This window comes from Ahaetulla prasina, chromosome 4, assembly GCF_028640845.1.
Source record: "Ahaetulla prasina isolate Xishuangbanna chromosome 4, ASM2864084v1, whole genome shotgun sequence".
Classification (NCBI taxonomy): domain Eukaryota; kingdom Metazoa; phylum Chordata; class Lepidosauria; order Squamata; family Colubridae; genus Ahaetulla; species Ahaetulla prasina.
The window spans coordinates 150,414,092-150,436,328 of NC_080542.1; the positions used below are offsets into that span (position 1 = coordinate 150,414,092).

The 22,237-nt window shown below is 49.7% G+C and overlaps 1 protein-coding gene across 1 annotated transcript; it reads right to left on the bottom strand.

Moving 5' to 3' along the window:
- Positions 1 to 393: 393 nt before the first annotated feature.
- On the bottom strand, positions 394 to 8,112 carry AOC1 (amine oxidase copper containing 1). The gene is made up of 5 exons (XM_058179324.1): positions 8,091 to 8,112; positions 4,923 to 6,469; positions 2,434 to 2,722; positions 1,164 to 1,296; positions 394 to 1,082 (listed from the first exon to the last, which is right to left on the bottom strand). Exons 2-5 carry the CDS (start codon positions 6,457 to 6,459, stop codon positions 804 to 806), a joined length of 2,238 nt encoding a protein of 745 aa, XP_058035307.1. The 5' UTR covers positions 6,460 to 6,469; positions 8,091 to 8,112; the 3' UTR covers positions 394 to 803.
- Between the last annotated feature and the right edge of the window lie 14,125 nt (positions 8,113 to 22,237).

Here is a 22,237-nt window from a genome sequence, read left to right on the forward strand (position 1 = left end):
AACCAAACAGCGGCTGGGATTGGCTTCATATCTGTGACGAGGAAGGTTGTAAAACGGGGTGAAACCACCGTCTCAGTTAGCAACAAAAACTGAATTGTCATAAGCCAGAGGACTACCTATAAGGGTTGGTTTGGGCGCTTGGGGACAGTGCGTTGCAGAGTAACTTCCCTGGCAGGGCTACCGAGGGGTGTTGTGGCTACGCAGGCCACATTGGTAGGGGAGTGGCTGTTGACTGGCGCTATGGGCGGGGCCTTCAGTGGCACATGGGTCGTGGGGGAGTTTTGGGGCTCAATGTTCTTGGCCCTCCTTCATCACAGGCTGCCTTTCAAGAGTGTGTTTTGTGTGTGGCATCATTTGTAAATAACTGCATTTTGAAAGGTTATCTCAATTTATTTTCATGACAGCCCTGCTGGGTAGGGCAGAGGTTTCCCCTGGCCCACAGAAGGAGCCCTGCTCTGGGGAAGTGCAACTACAGGGATGAAATACCTGGAACCCTCAAGTTCCAAGACTCACCCTTTGTGGCCTTGAGTTCAAATTTTGCCCCTTGCTGTGGAGTCAGTAATGGACCAGGAGGGGGAGCAAGCGAGGCAGAATTGCCAGCACCTGCTGGCAGTCGAGTGACAGCCAGTCCAAGAAAGGATCTGACAGAACACCAAATGGTGGGGGGGAGGCAGCATGGCCGGGTTCTTCCTCAGTCTTTCTGCCCGCAGACCTGCCTGGCCACGGGGTCGTTAGATGAGGTCCTTTGGGGCGTGTTTCAAACCGGCAACGGCAGCGTTCCACAGTCAGAAGTCCTGGATGAACTAGATGGGGCTGTAGGTGCCATTGTAGCTGAAGGGCTCCTTCGTCACGCAGTGTCCGGGGCTCTCTGGAGTCCAGCGCTGAATCTGCACCCCATTCCCACTCCCAGCCTCTTTGGGACGCACGATGATCGTGCGACGGGATGCCACCGAAGGGTCTTCGTCGAAGAAGTTGAAGGGACGCAGTAAGAAACCCACTACATTTCCGGGTGTGGCTGTGTTAGGGATGTCCTCTGAGTGGGGGATGTGGAGGAACCCCACTGTCACCCAGGCTACCAGGTCCTGTTGGAAAGTAGTCTCCGGTTAGTAACGCATGCAGACACACACAAAACACACACAAACACACACCATTCTCTCTCCAACCTGCTTGTCGATGCTCTCGTCATTCCGAAGGAAGTTTTCAAAGCTCACGCTGGGGTGCCACGGGTCGTTCTGGATGTACAAGCTGCTGCTGACGCCTTCATTTTCGTGGTGTTGAGTCACAGCCATGTGGTACCTGCCGAGAGCATGTCCTTCCTCAACCTCCAGGTGTGGTTGGGGTGACCCTGCCCCACTTGTCTAGACGAAATGCCCATGTCTGATGTCCCTGATTCCCTCCGTCTGTCTCTGCGTCACAGCACGTCACCATTGTGTTGACATCTCCATACTGGATGCAGGACATCCAGCAACCTGGAGCCCTCTGTGATCCTGTTCTGCGTCTCTGCTACAGCACCCCCTCTCCATTCCCTGATGCTGCCTTTGAGCCTCCCCACAAGAACTGGGGGATGCTGCCTTGGTTGTCTCCCTAAATCCAGCTCTGCTTTTTACGCTCACGCTGCCCTCCAACCCAGCCTTGTATCCAAAGTGCCTGCAGTTACTGCCTCCCCATTTTTTTTCGCTAACCCCCTTGGAATGAATGCTACAGGGCAGAGACCCCTTATTCTTGTACTCTAAAACTGACCCTATTGAAATAAGACCCCGAAGCCCAGCCCTGTTCAGCCCCACTCCAACCTCTCTCTCTATTGCATGAAGCCCTCTGTTGTAGCCTGCTGGGTGCCAGCCTCTCCAGCAGCTGAATCAGAGGAGGATACATGGGAGTCAGGGTCAGCATCAAAGCAACCTGAGAGCTCCGAGGGGGGAGAGGGAATGGAGCTGGCAGAGAGAGAGAGAGACAGAGGCAGAGGTGGAACCTGGGCCACTGTCACCCTTAGATGGACAGTCAACAGCCCACAGGTGTGTAGGTGGATGATGAGGAAGAGGAGGAACAGCTGGGTCCAGTGCCTGACATGGATATGCAGAAGGCAGAGGAGAGGAGAGTAGTGGAAATCTATGGACCGATCCTTGGGACGGAAGAGCACCACTGCTAGGGAAGCCCCACCCTAGCTCTGGGGATAAAAGGCAGGGGAGGGCAGAGATGAATAGATGTGGCAGACAATTATTCATCTTCCAGCTGGCCGGACTTGTTAGCCAGTGTTGAGAGAGAAACTTTTTGCCAGGCTGCTGGCACGCCTAATAAAGGAATCTTTGAATTAACTTTAGTGGGTTTTGAGAGCTGGGTCAGAACACATTCCTTTGGGAAGACTCGGGGATGGCAGTCAAGAAAGGCCATGGTCCCTTCACCACTGGGGTTGCATCCTGCCCCATCCCAGCTCACCTGCTCCAGGGGACACCGTTCTCTTCCTTCCAGTTACGAGGTAGGACGAGGCCGGCGTGGGAGTTGAGCTGGATGCGGTAGCTGCGTGGGTGGTCCCAGCGGTTCTTCTGGCTGGGGTTAGAGATCAGGAAGTAGCGAGGGAGGGGCTTGCCAATGGGGAACGTGGCCTGGCGCTCGCGGAGGCGTGGCTCCCGCTTCAAGCGTGGCTGCACCAGCCGGTGGCTCGGTTGCCAGGGGAGCGATATGTTCTCGAAGGCGATGTCCACTGTCTCGAAGCTGTTGGCGGTCCCTGCGAAGGAGGCCAAGACCAGAATGTTTTCCATCAGTCTTCCATGACAGCTGGGAGTGAGGGCCCCATCGATGGGCGCGTTATTTGGAACCCTGACATTCATCTTGCATGGGAGGAGATGAAAAACATTCGCTTCTATTGAATAGTGTCCTGCGGCAGCCAAAAAAGTTAACACAATCCTGGGTTGTATAAACAGAGGCTCAGACTCAAAACCGTGGGAAGGATTAGTACCACTTTTGTAAAGCCTTAATAAGGCCAACCCTGGAATAACTGCATCCAGTTTGGGTCCCCACGTTACAAAAAAAAAGATGTTGGGACTTTGGAAAAAATTCAAAGGAGTGCAATTAAGACAATTAAAGGCCTGGAGACAAAAACATACAAAGAATGGTTGCAGGGTTTGGGTAGTCTAGAGAAAAGAAGAACTGGGGGGGGGGGAAATGATAGTCTTCCAGGATTTGAGGGTCTGCCCCAAAGAAGAGGGGATCCATTTATTTTCCAAAGCACCAGAAAACAAGACAAGAAACAATAGATAAAAAAACTAATCAAGGAGAGAAACAACCTGAAATTTAGGAGAAACTTGTGAGGACAACAGTGAGGACAATTAACCAATAGAACTACTTGCCACCAGAGGTTGTGAGTGTTCCATCACTGGAGGTTTATTTTTTAAAAAAAAAAAAAAACTTGCCAACAATCTATTTAAAATGGTATGTCTCCTACTTGAGCATGGGTTTGGACTAGAAGACCTCCAAGATCCCTTCCAGCTCTATTCTTATTGATTGATTGATCGATCGATCGATCGCCAAGAAGCAGAAGGAACTCCTGATCATTTGAGGTTTGAAGAGGGAACCGGGAAGACGTGACCAAACCCCCTGGAGTCTAGTGATGGAGATTGTAGTCACAGGCAGGAGAAAGAGCCTGTCCCCCCAAAGAATGAGTTTTGGCTCAGAATTGGCTGTTGTGTGACCCCGTTTACAGGGATGACTCTGTAAAGGTAGCTAGAGGTGAACCCCAGAATTCTTGGATGTAAAGACGGGTCTGACTTGGGCAGGGGTGGGAAGCTGCCGGTTTAACAACCGGTTTGGTGATCACACATACAAATACTAACCTTCTGTATTATCACTTGGGAGTAACACAGCTGAGGCGCGGCAATCCGCTCTGCCCTGTCAATCAGCTGAGAAGATAAAGGTAAGTAAAGCGCAGGGGCAGGCGGGCGGGCGAACCTGATCATTGGAGCGAACCGGTTCACCCAAACCAGTCCGAACCGGTAGAATCCCAACCCTGGATTTGGGCCTTAGACCCAGCCCATGCTACATTCTTCCTCAGAGGAAGTCAGGGCCTTGGAGAGGACAACATTAAAATGGCACACTCCTCACCACAGAAGAAGAGAGGACAATCTTGTAGAAGGGACTTCTTGGAGATGGGCACCATTTAAAAGAAGAGCTTTAGAAGTTACTTCAAGGAAAGCTATTCCTGGAGACTATTTTGCTTCCACAGAGTGGTGCAGTGACCTAGAGGTGGAGGTCTCACCTCACAATCAGGAGGCTGTGAATTCAATCCTAGGTAGAGGCAAATATTTCTGGGCACAATGAGGATATATCTGCCAAACAAAACTCTGCATTGGTGACAGGAAGGGCATCCGGCCATTCAAACACTCTGCTAGCTCCGTTCAATTGCCCTGACTCCATCCCGCAAGGGATGATGGCAGAGGTGTCAAACTCAAGGCCTGGGGGCCAGATCCGGCCCACGATGTGGTTAGAGCGGGCCCGCGAGGCTGTTCTGGAAATAGTAAAGGACCATCCCCCAGTACCTCAGGTCGGCTGGGCACTGATCTAAAACTTGGTGGAGGCCATCTGGACCCGAACATGGTCAGGCTTAGATTAGCGGGGCCACCCTGGAATCAGCGAGGGGCCCTTGGAGACAATGGATCTGTGTAGCCCCACCCAGGTCTCCACAGGCACCCCACTGACATGAGCAATGTCGAGCTGGCCACAATTACCTCAGCCCCCTAGGGTCAACCCCAATCCTGATGCGGCCCTCAATAAAATTGAGTTTCACACCCCTGGATTATGATGATGATTTTGTTTCCATGGACATGGCCGACTGGACGAAAAGCTTCTGTCCATAAAAGTTTGGCCATTACGGTGGAGTTTTGAACCCAGGGGTCCCCATCACTCCATCTGCTGTGGCAGAGAGAACTCACCTGCAACATCTAGATCAATCTTGTAGTGTACCAAGTGGGTGTGGATGTTGCCCAGCAAGTGTGTATGGAGACGAGTGCCGTAGTGGATCCCCTCTGGTGTGTAGAAGGAGGCATGGACATAGCCTGTGGCGTGAACCTTGGTCTCCAGCACACCGTTCGGGAAGAGCAGGAAGTCCCAAATGTAGTCATAGTTGTAGACGGTGGAAGTGGTCCGGATCACCAGGGCATGACCCTCCAGGCCTGCATAGAAGGTGGAACCTCCTTGGAAGTTGTTGTCGAAGTGGCGGCGCAGGGGCACACCCGTAGGCAGCTCAAAGATACAGATGGCACGGGGGTAGCGGACTGGCGCATCAGCATCATAGTGGTGGTAGGCGTCAATGAAGGTGGCCGTTTCTGGACAGTCGATGCCGGGAGCCAGTTCATGAGTGACGCTTCCCATGCCCCATCCGACATCAATGTACTTGGTCTGCATGGCGGCTGGGGAGTTCCCTCCATAGAAGGCAATGGCCTCCTGTACGCTCATCTCGTAGGCAATGCGCTCCCCATTGAACCGCACGTCGAAAAGCTGCAGGCCAGTCGATGTGCGTAGCCGGAAGGCCAGGCTCCATCCGCTGTATTCTACAAGATTGCCGTGCACGGAGTAGCGGCATCCCTGCGGTTCACATACTTTGGTGCCATGCATGTTGGTCGGGGGCCCGGCATTGAACTGTCCACGTGGCACAAAGCTGGAGAAGAGGGTTTGGTCTGGATGGGAAACCAGCTTAACGATGGGCACCTTGCCCTGCGCATATTGCTGGGCCAGTTCCCTTGGAGTGCCAAAATACTGACCATTGTACCACACAGTCTCGATGGACCACTGGACGGGGTCCAGCTCCCGGTGATTGATCAGGACTTCCAACCCAACGGGATGCAGGAAGAAGCCCTCAATGGCACGCTGAACAATGATCCACGTCCGCCGTTCCCCAGAGGCGAGGCCACGTGGGGCGATGTCGGTGAAGGTCAGGCATTGGTCATGGCAGTCCTTGAGGCCGAAACCTGAAACATCCTTCAAGAACTGGTTCAGCGGGGCCAGTAATTCAGCCAGCTTGTCGAAGACCAGCTTGTACTCCAGTTGGGTCATGGGTCTGGTAGTAAAGTCCACCGGCTGGCCAGAAGGGCGATAGAATGTCGGCACGGGCAGCGGCCCCACAATGTACTCTGTGATGTTGGGCTTGGTGCCGGCACCAAAGAAGACCACAGCTCGGGCGCGTCGACGCGGGGGCCACGTGCTGGAAGCGAGGTGGCACAAGGCCTGGTTTTTCTTCGGGGGGAGCATTTCGATCAGGAAGAGGCTGTTCTTGGCAAGGGACCCCCCCTTGCTCGGTTGGAGTCCCAGTTCGGGACGACTCATCAGGAATGTCCGGACGGCCCGAAGCTCCGCAGGGCTCAAGTCGGAAAAAATGGAGGCCTTCTCTTTGCTCATGGGGGGCAGCGCATCCCGACTGGCCTGGACGAAAAGACAGAGCATGCCCACCATGCAAGCCACCGGCGTCAACATCGCGATGGGCCTGTTGGAGGAAGGAGAGGCATGTGGCAGGGACTTACGCATGGCAGAGAGACGTGGCCACCACTAAGCGTTTCTTCTCTCCCAGCTGCAAACTGCCTGCGGTCGGCTCTGATGAACCTCAAATGCTGGGGGGGGGTTTTTTGACAACTTTCTGGAGAACTCAGTTGATGGAGCCAAGGGGTTGGGGAGGGGAAAATGAGGAGAGGGGAGAGAGGGAGGGAAGGAAGAAAGGAAGGGGGGAGGAGGAGGAAGGAAGGAAGAGGAAGGAAAGCATGCAGAGGCAGGCATGTAGGCAAGAAGGAGAGGGAAGGAGGGAGGGAGGGAAGGATGGAAGGAGGGAGGGGGGGAGGGGGGAAGTGATGGAAGGAAGGGAAGAAAAGAAAAGGGGAGGGAGGGAGGAAGGAAGGAAGGAAGGAGAAGTGGGAGGCAAGCAGGGAGGGAGGGGAGGGAAGGAAGGAAGGAAAGAAAGGAAGAAAAGAAGGAAGAAAGATGAAGGGAGGCAGGCAGGAAGGAGAGGGAAGGAGGGAAAGGAAAGGAGGGAGAAAGAAGGAAGCAAGTAGGAGGAGGAAAGGAAAATGAAAGGAAGGGAAGGAGGGAGAGAGGGAAGGAAGGAAGGAAGGAGGGAAGAAAGGAAGGAGGGAAGGAAGGAAGGAAGGTGCTAGGAAGCCATCCGTTTCATGGCTTAAAATGGTCCATGTTTTCACTGCTCTGCCATGGGGAGCCAGGCATCCTGGCATAGTTTTTGGCCAAGCTCTCAGCTCTTACCCAAGGCAGTGGGAATGGGGGGGGGGAGATTGCAAAACAAGCCGAGGGTGGAGGAATGGAATGGATCAGGAATGGTGAGGGGGTGCAATGGGGATTATGTCCCCTGGGACAGTTCACTGTAGCGCCCCCCCAATGTGTCTTTGGGGTCTGTATCAGTGGAGAGGGGGCATCTTTCTGATCCCTCAACCAGTTCAATTGCAGGCAAGGCCTCCCCATCCCCCATCCCCCACTGCAGACCCCTAGAGCCACCAAAGGCTTTCCACTGAGCCTCCTCCAACCCTGCCAATTATCCAAGGGGCTGAGACTCCCTCCCCTTTAAACAATAGGTGTGCATGTGGGGGGGGGGAGACAGTGGGCTGGGAGCACTGGGAGGGGGAGTAGGTGGCCCGCCCTGAGTGTCCTCCCCTTCTCCCTGAATCTCTTCCTTCTCTCCCTCCCTCTGGAAGGCAGAACAGGCACCCTCCTCCCTGACCTCTCATCCTGGGGAGAGAAGCCCCCCTCCTCACAATGTCCCCAACCAGCATCTCTCAGAGAACCTCACCTGCACTCCCTCCCCAGGCACCTATCTACCTACCTCCTTCCTTCCTTCCTTCCTTCCTTCCTTCCTTCCTTCCTTCCTTCCTTCCTTCCTTCCTTCCTTCCTTCCTTCCTTCCCTTTTTAAAAAATAATATTTATTAAATTTCCAAACGTTAAAATATACAGTACAAAAAGAAACGTAATACACAGAAAATATATAAACAAAAATCTCTATCTTATCCTTTCTTCCTTTCTTACTTACTTACTCCCCCCTGCTCTTCCTCTCTCCCTCCCTCCCTCCCTTCCCCAAGGCTGCCCCCCTCCCCCGAGCGCCACTCACTTCTGGGCCGCCTGGGCTGTGTCTTGGGACGCGGCGCTTGCTTCCACCAGCCCTTCCCGCGGGGCTGCCCCTACTTATCTGTCTCCCCTGGCCGGGAGGGCGGCAGGTAGAAGGGGCAGGTCCTGGCAGGGCAGAGCCGTTGGCTGCCCTAGGGCACGGGGACAGGGGGGGACGGGAGGGGGCAGTGCCTGATGGGTGCCAGTCTAGGCAGGGGGGCCGGTGAGGCCCACCTTAAGTCCACAAACAGCCCGAGGGACTCTTTACTCAGGTGAGCAAAGTCCCTTCCGAGGGAAGGATTTCTCAACACGGCGCAAGGTGCTGCCCTCCACCTAGCGGGAGGAGGAGGGGGGAGGAGGGAGGGGGAGGGAGGGACGGGCAGCGTGCTCCCCTTTCCCTCTCCCGTTGCAGTGGGGCGAGCAGGAGTTTGCAGGGGTCCACGAGAAGGGGGGGCGCTTTCCTCCCACCCCTTCTCAGGTGAGGGCTTAGGAAAAAAAGTCGGAATAGTTTGGTCCATAGCCGGGCAGCCAGATCACGATTCAGAACAAGACGGGTTTCCAGAGGGATCGCTGGCTCCCAACCAGCTTTGGACGAGGGTTGGCTGAGTTTGGCCGATTCAAAGGGGTTGGGAGACGATGACGACGACGGGACGGGGGACCGGGGCCGTTCAGGACAGCCTGTTCCCTCCAGGGCCGTCACACTCGAGTCCCTGCCAGAGAAGGAGGAGGAAGAAGGAAGGAAGAAGAGCAGGAAGGAGGGGAGGAAGGAGGACGAAAGAAAAAGGGAGGAGGAAGGGGAAAGGAAGGCAGGGAGAAGAAGGGAGGGAGGAGGAGGAAGGAAGAAGGGAGGGAGGGAGGAAAGATCTATCTGTCTATCTATTATCCATCCATCCATCCTCTGTCTATACCTACCTACCTATTTATCTACCTATATCATTCTCTTTCCCTCTTTCTCTCTCCAAACATGGTTGTGGATAATAGGGCCACTGGCCTCCCCTTCCCCAGGCTCTGAGCCTTCAGGACAGCTTGTTCCCTCTGCCAACCCCTCCCTCCCGCCCTGCTCTCTGGCCCCATTTTACAGCCCAGCTGAGATCGAATGTCAGATGGGGGGGGGAGAGGGCTTGGCAGCACATGGGTTGGGCGTCCTACATCTCTGATGGTGAACCTATGGCACGTGTGCCACAGGTGGAGCGCAGAGTCGTCTCTGCGGGCAGGCCCACCGTCACTCCAGCTCAGCTCCACCACGAATGCCTGCGCGTTCCCCTCCAACCAGTTGGTCTTCGGGTCTTCGGGTCTCTGCCATGCATGTGCAGGGGTGCATGCAAGGGACGGGGGTGGGGCGCATACGCAGGGATGCTCCCATTGCATTCTGGGGGTTTCCATGTGCATGCAGCCCCTGCACCGCATTTTGAGCCCGGAAGGCCTCCTGCATCAACCGGGGAGCCAAACTGGGGGGGGGGCAGGGGGCTGGGGCACATGCACAGTGGAGACATGCACATGTGTGGGGTGGGGCGCGTGCACGGGGGGCACTTGCATTGCATTTGGGGGGTTTGGGCACCCATGTGTGCATTCACACGCAGACACATGCACTTTGGGCACTTGGCACCAAAAAGATTAACCATCACTAGATGGTTACCTACATTTATTTATTCCTCCCATTTGAAAAGCGACTCTGGGCAACCTGCAGCGGTAAATAGGGATAGTCCTCGATTTATGATGATAATCCAGCCCCAGCTTTCTGTCACTAAGCACAACATTTGTTACGTGAATTTTGCCCCATCTCACAAACTTTTCTAGCCACCATTGTTAGTGGAAGCCCTTTGGTTATTAAATCAATCACCCGATCATTAAACAAATCCGGCTTGCCCCACCCCACTCCATGACTGCTCATCGGAAGGATGGATGGATGAATGGAAGAAAGGAAGGAGAGGAAGGAAGGAAGGAGGAAAGGATAAATGGAAGGAACAAAGGAGGAAGGAAGGAAGGAAGATGGATGGATGGATTGGTGGGTGGACGGATAGATAGGTAGGTAGGTAGGTAGGTAGGTAGGTAGATAGATAGATAGATAGATAGATAGATAGATAGATAGATAGATAGATAGATAGATAGATAGATAGATAATTTTATTTCTATAGCCTCCCATCTCTGCAAGCCACTGGACAGCTCACCATTCCCAAACAGGCAATTAAACTCTTTTTTAAAAAAACATTTGAAAAGGACGTTTACACAAGCCATGGGACCATTCAGTGGCCCTTAGTCAACTGGCTGCTTTTTATCTGGTGGATTTGGCTTCAAAAGTTTGTGCCAGAGCCTCAATCTGGAACCCGTGCAGTAGGATGATATTTTTCCCCTTTTATTAAGGGGAAAGAACATGCCCTGGCACAAGGAGAAAACCCACTGAACCGGGGGAACTCGGGGTGGGTGAAGCCATGATAAAAAAAAATTTCCTTCCGGCACATGGAACAAGATTGAGTTCTGCGTCCATTTTTTGGCAGAGCGAAGGGACAGAATGCAGATTAAATTCAGATATAATAAGGAAAAAGCTGAATAAGAAACAGGGTGAAATCAAAGTTGCTGGACATGGTGTTAGCCACAAAAGGGGGGAATTTGTGGGCCCACTCATGCTTTGACTGCAGCTATAGGCAGGAGGTTGGACTATATGACCTCCGAGGTCCCTTCCAACTCTTTCATTCTGATTCTGCAAGGATCTCCTCCTTGAGCAGGGGGTTGGACTAGTTGACTTCAAAGGTACCTCCCAGCCCTCTTATTCTATGTTTCTGCAAGGATCTTCTGCTCCAGCAGGGGGTTGGACTACATTACCTCTGAGGTACCTTCCAACTCAATTCTGATCCAAATGCCTCCTCTCCTTAACTGGTCATCTTCTTGTCAGGGGGGGTTGGCCTAGATGACCTCCGAGGTGCCTTTCAGCTCTAGATCCTATTCTCTGGACTTCTCCCTAGGGATCCCAGTTACCTCCTAAAGGCCAGTGTGCCCGGCTGCCTCAGGAAGAGTTATAGATTAACCGAGAAAAACAGAATGTACAATTAAGAAGGAGAGATAAAACCACGGGAGAAAGTCAGATTTGGACCAGGGAGGTCCGATCGGAAAGATAGATAGATCCGGATCAATGGTAGGTTACATGGGGCAGATCGGTCGCCTTTCGCATGCGGTTCCTGGCCTGGAAAGTCCCTGAATGGAGCCATGACGGGAGGGGATTTTGCCAGCTTTGATTTGGCAATCGATGAAAATCAATCACCCAATGAAAATTGATCGATTGATGCCAGGGTTCCCAGTCCCCCCCCCCAAGGGATCCCGAAGAGCCGAAAAACAGATTCCTAGACACTTTGGGGTTGGGAGGGGGGAGATCAGAGGGGCCCTATCCACCAGCAGGTTTGGGGGAACGTCAGGCCTGAAACCAAGGGAGATGAGAGCCGTCTTCCAATCTTGGTGGGGGGCTGCCCCAGAGAAGAATGTAGATAAATAAAATAATTGTATTGCATTAAAAGATTTAATTTAATAAAAGAAAATTTAAATTAGATTTTTAAAAAATGAATAAAAGAATTTATTTCCCAAAGCACCCAAAGGCAGGACAAGAAACCACAGATGGAAACTAAGCAAGGAGAGAAGCAACCTGGAATTAAGGAGAAACTTCCTAATAGGGAGGACAATAAACCAGTGGAACTGCTTGCCACCAGAAGTTGTGGCTTGCTCCATCAGTGGAGGTTTTAAAGAGATTGGACAGTCACTTGTCCGGGATGGTCTTGCTAGGGTCTCCCGCTCTAGCAGGGGGTTGAAGTAGATAACCTCTGAGGTCCCTTCCAACTCTGTCATTCCCTAATAACAAATAAGGCCTTTGTGGGACTTCTGTAATGCTTGAGTTGCTTCATCTTGGATGAAATTGCAAATTTGGGTCCAAGGTCCCTGGGGGCAGAATTTTTATCAGATGCCGCCCGTCAAATTTGTTCTGCACCTCGTACACAACCTTGCTGACACACTTGGTTGTGGCTTCTTTGGTGTGCTTTCTGGAATTGAAATCGGAATCTGGTAAGCCATTCATGACCAGAGCCAAATCGACAGCCGGCCTAGTTCCCTTTTCGCTGACGGCTCACTTTGGTGTGCATGGCATCTAATCTGGTCTTTCTGCCCGGCCCCATCTGTCTGCAGAGGGTGAGGCTTGGAAGCCGTTGTATGAGCCCCACGATGCTCTCTGGCTTCGCTCCATACACCAAGGACTAGATTTTGGTTGTAGTATACCACTCTCCTTTCTCTCTGTGTGTGCGTGTGCTGTACAGTGAAAAGAGCTGAGCGCTCTTGAGCTGGTTAGTTTTCTTGCAGACGTTTCGTGACCCAACGAGAGAATGTCATCAGAGGAGGAGAAGGGGAGGTGACCGTGGGATCCTTGATGCTCTTTGAGCTTGGCTGTTTTCTTGCAGGACACTCTTACAGAATCAGAGTTGGAAGGGACCTTGGAGGCCATCTAGTCCAACCCCTTGCTCAAGCCAGAGACCCTTACAGAATCACAGAGTTGGAAGGGACCTCAGAAGTCTTCTAGTCCAGCCTCCTGCTCTAGTAGGAAACCCTATGTTATTTCAGATAGGTGGCTGTCCAGTCTCTCCTTCAAAACCTCCAGTGATGGCGCACCCTCAATTTCTGGTGGCCAGCTGTTCCACTGGTTAATTGTTGTCCCTGTTAGGAAGTTTCTCCTTAATTAGTCCGGCTTCCGGCCTGAGTACAGCACTGAGACGGCATTGGTCGCGTTGGTGGATGATCTCTGGAGGGCCCGGGACAGAGGTTGTTCTTCTGTCCTGGTCCTATTAGATCTTTCAGTGGCTTTTGATACCATCGACCATGGTATCTTGCTGCGGCAGCTAGAGAGGCTGGGAGTGGGGGGCACCGTTTTTCGGTGGTTCTCCTCCTTCCTCTCTGACCGGTTGCAGACGGTGTTGGCAGGGGAGCAGAGATCGACTGCGAGGCACCTCTTGTGTGGGGTGCCCCAGGGGTCGGTTCTCTCGCCTCTCCTGTTCAATATCTATATGAAACCGCTGGGCGAGATCATCCGTGGTTTTGGGGTGCGGTGTCATCTGTATGCTGATGATACGCGGCTGTACATTTCCACCCCTAACCATCCCAGTGAAGCCATTGAGGTGATGTCCCGTTGTCTGGAGGCCGTGCGGGTCTGGATGGGGAAAAACAGGCTCCGACTCAACCCTGCCAAGACTGAGCGGATGCCGGCGTCCCGATATAATCAGCTGAGCCCATCGCTGTCTGTGGGGGACGAGTCATTGGCCCCCACAGAGAAGGTCCGCAATCTGGGCGTCCTTCTGGATGCACGACTGTCATTGGAAGAGCATTTGACGGCCGTCGCCAGGGGAGCTTTTTATCAGGTCCGCCTGATACACCAGTTGCATCCCTTCTTACACCGGGATTCCTTGTGCACAGTCACTCACGCCCTCCTCACTTCCCGTCTGGACTACTGCAATGCTCTCTACATGGGGCTTCCCTTGAAGAGCACCCGAAGACTCCAATTGGTTCAGAATGCAGCCGCGCGGGTGATAGAGGGAGCGACTCGTTGCTCCCATATAACACCTCTCCTGCGCAGGCTGCACTGGCTTCTGGTGGTCTTTCGGGTGCAATTCAAGGTGTTAATTACCACCTTTAAATCACTCCATGGCATAGGACCTGGTTACTTACGGGACCGCCTGCTGCTACTGGCGACCTTCCATCGACCAGGGCGCTCCCATAGGAAGGGTGCCGTCGGCCAGTCAATGTCGGCTGGCGGCACCCAAGGGGAGGGCCTTCTCTGTGGGGGCACCAACCCTCTGGAACAAGCTACCACCAGGTATCCGCCAACTCCCTGATCTTCGGACCTTTCGATGCGAGCTGAAAACATTTCTGTTTAATCGTGCAGGACTGGCCTAATGGGGTTTTAATAATGGGTTTTATTGGTTTTAAGTCTTCAACCAACTCTAAATTTTCCTTTTAAACTGGTTTTAAAAATTGTACTAATTGTTTTTACTTTGGCTGTAAACCGTCCTGAATCCTTTGGGAGAAGGGCGATATAGAAATTGAAACAATAAATAAATAAATAAATAAATAAATAAATAAATAAATAAATAAATAATTCCAGGTTGCTTCTCTTCTTGCTTAGTTTCCATCCATTGTTTCTTGTCCTGCCTTCATATACTCTTTGGAGAATAGGCTGGCCCCACCTTCTCTTTGGGGCAGCCCCCCCAAATATTGAAACACTGCTACCATGTCCTGTCCCATCCCCCTGTCCTTCTTTTTATTTAGAGAGATATCCCCGATTCTGGCAACCGTTCTTAGAAGTCAACCAGGATGAGACCTGCCTGATACTTATAACAACAACAATAACAACAACAACAACAAAAACAACAACAACAACGAGTTGGTAGGGACCTTGGAGGTCTTCTACTCCAACCCCCTGCCCAGGCAGGAAACCCTACCCCATTTCAGACAAATAGCTATCCAACATTTTCTTTAAAATTTCCAGTGTTGGAGCATTCACAACTTCTGCAGGCAAGTTGTTCCACTGATAAATTGTTCTCGGAGACCCCTGTCCAACTCTACCCACATTGGCCCCCAAGTCCCACCCCCAAGGATGCAAGCTAGCTTGGGAAGTCAAAACCGTATACTTTTAAAATTGGGAAAGGGACGAGACAGGGATGTCCCTTGTCCCCATTACTTTTTTTTTTAACTGTAGAAATTCTTTTGAATAAAATACGTGGTTCCGATCGAATAAAGGGAATTAGAGTTAAACATCAAGATTACAGATTAAGAGCTTTTGCAGATGACATGGTTGTTATTGTATCTCAACCAATATACTCAGTAACTGGTTTAAAAGATATAATTGGTCAGTATGGCAAAGTATCTGGATTTAAGGTGAATCAGCAAAAGACAAAGATGATAACTAAAAATATGAATATACAACAAAAAGAAGAGTTAGAAAGAACTACAGGTTTTGAAATTGTTAAAAAGGTTAAATATCTAGGAATATATATTACAGCTTCAAATGTTAAATTATACAAAAATAATTATGAGGTATTGTGGCAGAAGGTATGGAAAGAAATGGAGAGTTGGAAGAAGTTACAACTATCTTTGTTGGGAAGAATAGCGGCTATAAAAATGAATGTTTTGCCCAGGTTTTTATTTTTGTTTCAAATGATACCGGTGCTTAAGAATGATATTAAATTTATTTTATTTATTTTATTTATTAAACTTATATACCGCACCATCTCCCATAGGACTCAGGGCGGTTCACAGGCATATTAAAACAATATAAAACAATATAATAAATAAACATTTAAAACCCAGATTAAAACTAAATATTATCAAAGCCTGATCACTAAAACAATAAGAACCAATAAAACCCCCATTAAAATTTGGTTAAAACATTTTGTTCTTAGGCTAGTCCCGCACGCTGAAATAATAGAGTCTTCAGTTCACGTCTGAAGGTCCGGAGGTCAGGGAGTTGTCGTAGTCCAGGAGGCTCATTCCACAGGGCTGGTGCCGCCACAGAGAAGGCCCTCCCCCTGGGGGTCGCCAACCTGCATTGTTTGGTCGACGGCACCCTGAGGAGGGCCACTCTGTGGGAGCGCACAGGTCGTTGGGAGGCAATCGGTGGCAGAAGGCGGTCTCGAAGGTATCCCGGTCCTAAGCCATGGAGCGCTTTAAAGATGGTAACCAAAACCTTGAATTGCACCCGGAAGACTACTGGTAGCCAGTGCAGGCCGCGCAAGATAGGTGTTATATGGGAGCAACGCGGTGCTCCCTCTATCACCCGCGCGGCCGCATTCTGGACTAACTGGAGCCTCCGGGTGCTCTTCAAGGGGAGCCCCATGTAGAGAGCATTGCAATAGTCCAGGCGGGAAGTGACGAGGGCATCACTACAGGAATGGCAAAAGAGGATTAGTAAATTTGTATGGATGGGCAAAAAACCAAGAATAAAATTAAAAATAATGCAGGATACAAGGGAAAGGGGGGGTCTTAAAATGCCTAATTTAAAATTGTATTATGAGGCAGTTGTCTTATCATTAATTACTGATTGGATTAACTTAACTGAGGAAAGAGTTTTGAATATAGAAGGTTATGGTTTGTTATATGGGTGGCATGCCTATTTATTATATGATAAAAAAGTAGATAAAATATTTAAAAATAATATAATTAGAAATGCATTATTGAGGGTTTGGAGGAAATATCAATATAAATTAGATGGAAAGATTCCAATATGGGCAATCCCGAGACACATGATAGAAAATATAAATATATATCCAAAGATGGAGGTAGTTACCTATAAAGAACTTCTTTGTATGGAAAAGGGGGAATTACAATTAAAATCCAGAGAAAAGATGGGGGAAGAAGGGAAAAATTATACATGGTTCCAATATGGACAATTACAAGCTAGATGGAAATTAGATCAAAAAATAGGTGTTAAGCAAATTGAGGATAATTTGTTAAAACAAATGAGAGATCAAGGCCAACAGCATATTAAGAGGTTGTATAATGTATTAGTAGAAATAGACTCACAGACTGAATTGGTTAAGGATTGTATGATTAAGTGGGCACAAAATTTTCAGCAATCAATAATGTTGGAAACTTGGGAAAGAATTTGGGTGAGGAATGTTAAATTTACACAAGTGCAAAATATGAGAGAAAATTTTTATAAGATGTTTTATAGATGGCATTTAGACCCCCAAAAATTGTCATGTATGTATCCTAATGTACAGGCTAAATGTTGGAGATGCGATTGTGAAGATGCCACTTATTACCATATATGGTGGACTTGTAAAAAAGTTAAAGCATTTTGGATTAAAGTATGGTGGATCATGCAGAATATTTTGAAAAAGAAGATTAAGTTTACCCCGCAGTTCTTTTTACTAGGAATAATTATGGATTGTACAGCTATAGAGACTAAATTGATTTTGAATTTAATAACAGCCGCAAGACTTTTGATTGCTCAATATTGGAAGAAAGAAGAATTACCTACAATTGAAGAATGGACACTTAAAGTATCAAATCTGGCAGAAATGGCAAAAATCTCCGCTTACTTGAAAGACTATACACAAGAAAAATATATTTTAGAATGGAAAATGTGGATTGATTATATTCAAAATAAGTATCAGATAAAAAAATATCGAATAGCATATGAATAAATTTAGGAAATATTTTGTATTAGATATATTTCTGAAGGAGAGGGGAATTGAGAATGTGATTAAGTGTGGAGAGACTAGAGATTATAATTTAGGAATTAGTTTAGATTATGATTGTTAGTTTTGATACCCTGCATTTTGTTCTGGGAAGTCGCGGGGGGGGGTGGTGGGTAAGGGGGAGGGGAATTGGGGGGGGTTTGAGGCTAGAGATGGAGTGATGGTTAATGTACAGGGATTATTGAAGATGTATAAATATAATTAATGTAGGGTCGGGTCTGCCCAGTTACCATTTTAGAACGGTGGGGAGGGAGAAAAGAGAGAGTAGGAGGTAGGAAAGAGGAGAAGAGGAAGGAAGAGGGGTAGAAGAGGTGTAGGGTGGAGGGAGGAGAGGATGTAGATAAGAGAAGGAGAGGATGGCTGGAAAGTAGAAGGTAGAAGAGGGAAGAGTGTTAAAAGGGGGGGGGGTGACTGGGCAGGCCCGACTAATTGTATATAAATGTGCATTGAATGAGTTGTTTGATATGATTGTAAAAATAAAACTTTTTTATACAAAAAACAACAACACCGTATACTGGAAAGTTGGCAACCGCAAACTATTGTGATCCCAGGAAAAATACAACCGACATCTCTGTGTGTCAAGCACAATTTTATGGGGAAAATTGGTTCATGCCCCAAATAAGAACTGCAAATTCAGATGCAAAGATTATTTTCTGCAGGTAATGCTGGACTTGCAGCAGTTCATTTAGTGACCATTTGAAGTTACGATGCTGAAAAAAACCCATTGCTAAGTGAATTTTGCTCCATCTTACCACCTTTCTTGTCCCGGTTGTTAAGTGGATCACTGCAGCTGTTAAATTATAACCCCGTTGCTAAGTGAGTTGGGCTTCCCCATGGATTTTGCTGGTCTGATGGTTGCAAAAGGGAGTCGTTGGACTACGGGATGCTGCGACCATCATAAATACGAGTCGGTTGCTAAGAGCCTGGATTTTGATCACATGTCTGTCCATGGGGACCACTAGGGCTGTTTTTCATACTGATGACTGTTGCAGACTTCCTCATGGTCCCCTGATCAAAATTGGCAACCAACTGGTATTTATAATAGTTGTAGTACATATAATATAGGAATATAAATTTTATACATATAAAAACTGGATTTAAAATTTTAAAGGCACAAAAAGTTGCTTTTGTCTCTTTTGGGGAGAAACGGACAGCTCAATGAGTAACTAATAAAAATTTCTCTCAGGTCATCTTTGCTCGGATGGAGCTGATTAATGGCCAAAGTTGATGGCCAAAGTTGAATTCCCACCTGGAGAGATGTTGAAAATGAGATCAATAAAATGAAATAAAATGAATGTGTTGAAATTTTTTCCAGATTAAGGGGTTGCCACACATTTCCATGTCCCCGTTGACAAAATCAACAAAGCATTTATTGTGCAAAACTCCGAACGATCCACGTGTCCCATGGGTCACCGACTTACGGCAGGGTTGAGCGGTCAAATATTGGTGGGACGCTCAGAAATCTGGATTTAATATCCCCGTCCTCCCATAATAGGACAAAAGGCGCCCCCCGCCCCCCAACTCAGTTTGATGGAGCAGGAAACCAGGAATTCAAAAATGGTGGACTTTTCTTTTACTTTTACTTTTATTTCTGTTCTTGGCTTTCTGACCCAGATTCTGAACAAAGTGAGTCCAAATGACATCGGCCAATTTCCAGATGTTAAAAAAAAAAAGGTTTCAGCCAAGAAAACGGACTGCTTTAAAGCAGAACTGTCCAACCCTGACAACTTTAAAACCTGTGAACTTCAACTCCCAGAATTCCCCAGTTAGCAAGGGTTTACCAGAATGGATAGCACAAGAAGAAGGACAAATGTGGATAGACTGTTTTATCACATTTTTTGATAGAATGACTTTATTAGTAGGTGGTGGTTATGCAGTGAACGTAACATCACATTTTTGATAGGGAAACAATTAGTAGAAGGTGGATATGCAGTGAACATAATATATCTTGACTTCAGCAGAGTGAACAAAATTGCTGGCTGGGGAATTCTGGGGAATGAAGTCCACAAGTCTTAATTTTGAAAAGTTTGGACATCCCTGGTCTAAAAGGAAGGTAATATATCCACCCAGCAGCTCTTGAGCAGGGGGATGGTCTAGAAGACCTCTGAAGTCCCTTCCAACTCTGTTATACTATAATTCTGTAAGGGTTTCCTGCTCAAGCACAGGGTTGGACTAGATGACCTCCAAGGTCCCTTCCAACTCTGTCCTTCTGTTATATTGTAAGGCTCTCCTGCTGGAGCAGAAGGCTGGACTAGATGATTTCCAAGGTCCCTTCCAGCTCTATTCTGATTGATTCAAGGCCCTTCCAGTGCCTCAGAAGTGGTCCCGCTTGGCTGGCTCTCCCACATCACCAATGAAAACCAAGTTACTGCAGCCCCCCACTGTCTGTGGGGCCAAGGGAGGAGGATCCCGAGACCCCAAAAACGTCTTCATCCGAGGGGCTTCTTCTGCAGGCAGCCCGTCCCTCTCCTGCAAGGCACGGAAAGCAAAAAGGTGACACTGACTGAACCCAGGGGAGGGCTGGGGGTCTGTCTGGGGGGACTGGGACCCAAATTATGAGCTGAAGCCTCCCCCACTCACCCCCACAACAGCTCCCAATAACATTCACTGGGTCAAAGGCCAAAGGAGGGCAGCCTTCCAGATCTGACATGGACCCCGGCGGCCGCACTCGAGGGAGGCTCAAGACCCTTGAGCAGAGGGGGAGCGACAGGGCCACGGGGGTCTCCTGGGTGGGGGGAGCTCTTCTGTGGGGAGAGAAGCCACTGAGCGGAGGGGGGGAGGCAGCCTCCAAGAGAGCCCTACCCATGGCAGGTTCCACCAGGCCCCGCCCCTTCCAGGAGGAGGCTTGTGTGGGATGAGGCTGGCCCTATCACTGACGGGGGCAAAGGTTGTGCGGTGAGCCCCCTCCCCATCAACGATGGGGTAAGGTTTCCCTGATGATCTCCAAGGTCCCTTCCTCTTACCGGAAGAGCAGCAGTGCCAGCAGCAGCCACAGCAGGAGACCCGCAAAGCAGGAGACCCCCACCAGGGCCAGGAGGAGAGCTGTGGACAGGGGGGAGGTCAAAGGTCAAGTCAGAGACCCACCCCCAACTCACATCTGGGTTTTCCCTGCTCAGCCCTACACAAATATGGCAGTGCCCCAATGGGGTTCCTGGGAAGGGTCTGGGTCTTTGCCCCATAGAGGGCCTCCCCTTCCTCCCTTTTCTCTCTTTCTCTCTCTCCCTTCCTTCCTTTTTCTTCCTCTCTCCCAGCCTCTCTTTCTCTTCTTTGTCTTTCTTTCTTTCTTAATTTCTTTCTTTCTCTTTCTCTTTCTTTACTTCCTTTCTCCCTCTCTCCTTTATTTATTTATTGAATTTCTAGACCGCCCTTCTCCCGAAGGATTCAGGATGGTGTACAGCCAGGCTAAAAACATACACAATATACAATATTAAAAACTAAATTAAGAAACTTATTACACAACTCCCTCTCTCCCCCTCCTTTCTGTTCTTTCTTTCCCTTCATTTCTTCTTCCTTCCTTCCTTCCTCTCTCCCTAACTCCCTTTTCCCTCTTTCTTTTTTATTCTCCTTCTTTCTCTTTTTTCTTTCTTTCTTTCCCCTTTCTTTCCTTCCTCCTATCCCTCCCCCCTCTCTCTTTCTTTCTCCCTCGTTTTTTTCTTTCCTGCAGGCCCTCCCATCCACTGATCAGAGGCCTGAGAGTCCTCTAGACAGGGGGAGTGGGCAGCTGTCCTTGGCCCTCTGCACTTCTGCCGACCTCAAAGGGAGGGGCTCACTCCCAATGACCTTGCAGTGCTCCCACCTCAACCAAATCGGCCTGGTGTTGGATTGGGCCCAACCGGAAGAAGTTCCTCAACAACACCACCCTCTTAATCCAAGTGCTTATGGCAATGAGTTCCCAAATTCGCCTGCACGTCCAGCCAGGTTGCCCTGCATTGCTTCCAATCCTCCAGCAGACTGTCTAGCCCCCCCCTCCCTCCCCCCCCCATTATCCCTCGGCCAGGCCATGGCTTCTGTCAGCTCGGCCGCTGTGGGGGAGGAAAGCCCCCCCCAAGGACAGGCACTTACGCTCCTGGCAGGCGGCACCGCCGAAGCCAAAGGGACACCTGGAAGGGAAGGAAGAGGTGGGAGGCCAGGTGGGTGTCTCTCGCACCAGCCAGGTACAGGCGGGTCACCAGATTCCCCTTGTGGGACAACTGCTGCCCCCCCCAAAAAAAAACTTGCTTTCACTTGGGGCAGCCAGAAACCTCAGCCGCTACCAGGCGGGCATCTCTGTGTTGCCAAGCGCCAGGCCTTGGCACTGCTGCCCTCTAGTGGCCTCGATCGGCTTCTTTTTCATCAAAGGGCCATAAGGGACCTTGGAGGTCTTCTAGTCCAACCTCTAGGGGTTCAAGGTACCTGAGTCCTCGACAAATGGTCATCTGGTTTTGTTTGGTTTTGTTTCTTCAAACTGATCTGTGATGAAACACCCACTACTCGCAGACTGGGGTGTGAAACCAGGATGCGGAACCAGAATTAGAATCCGCGACCCGATTCTGCTGAGTGGCAACTTACCTGATGCAGAAGCCATTCTGCAGCCAAAATCCACTTTCACAAGCTGGATGGGGGGGGGAGAGAGGGGGGGAGGGAGAGAAAACATGAGAGAGAGAATGAGGGCAGAGGGAAAGAGAGAATGACAAGACCGAGAAAGAGAGAATTAGTAGAGCGTGAGAGAGAGAGAAAGAAAGAGAGTGAGAAGGAGGAGAAAGAGAGAATGAAAGAGAGAGAGAGAAAGAAAGAATGAGAGCAGAGAATGGGAGCGGAGAGAAAGAGAATGAGAGAGAGAATGAAGACAGAGAATGAGTGAGTGAGGACAGAAAGAGAGAGAATGAAAATGAAAATGAAAATAAGAGAGAGAGAATGAGGGCAGAGGGAAAGAGAGAGAAAGTGAGAA

What these genes read in the sequence shown, in the direction of transcription:
- AOC1 (XM_058179324.1), bottom strand. Translation starts at nt 6,459, where the DNA reads ATGTTGACGCCGGTGGCTTGCATGGTGGGCATGCTCTGTCTTTTCGTC. An exon ending in AACGGTGTCCCCTGGAGCAG is followed by an intron (nt 1,297 to 2,433) that starts GTGAGCTGGGAT and finishes TGCTCTCGGCAG; the next exon opens with GTACCACATGGCTGTGACTC. An exon ending in ACGAGAGCATCGACAAGCAG is followed by an intron (nt 1,083 to 1,163) that starts GTTGGAGAGAGA and finishes ACTTTCCAACAG; the next exon opens with GACCTGGTAGCCTGGGTGAC.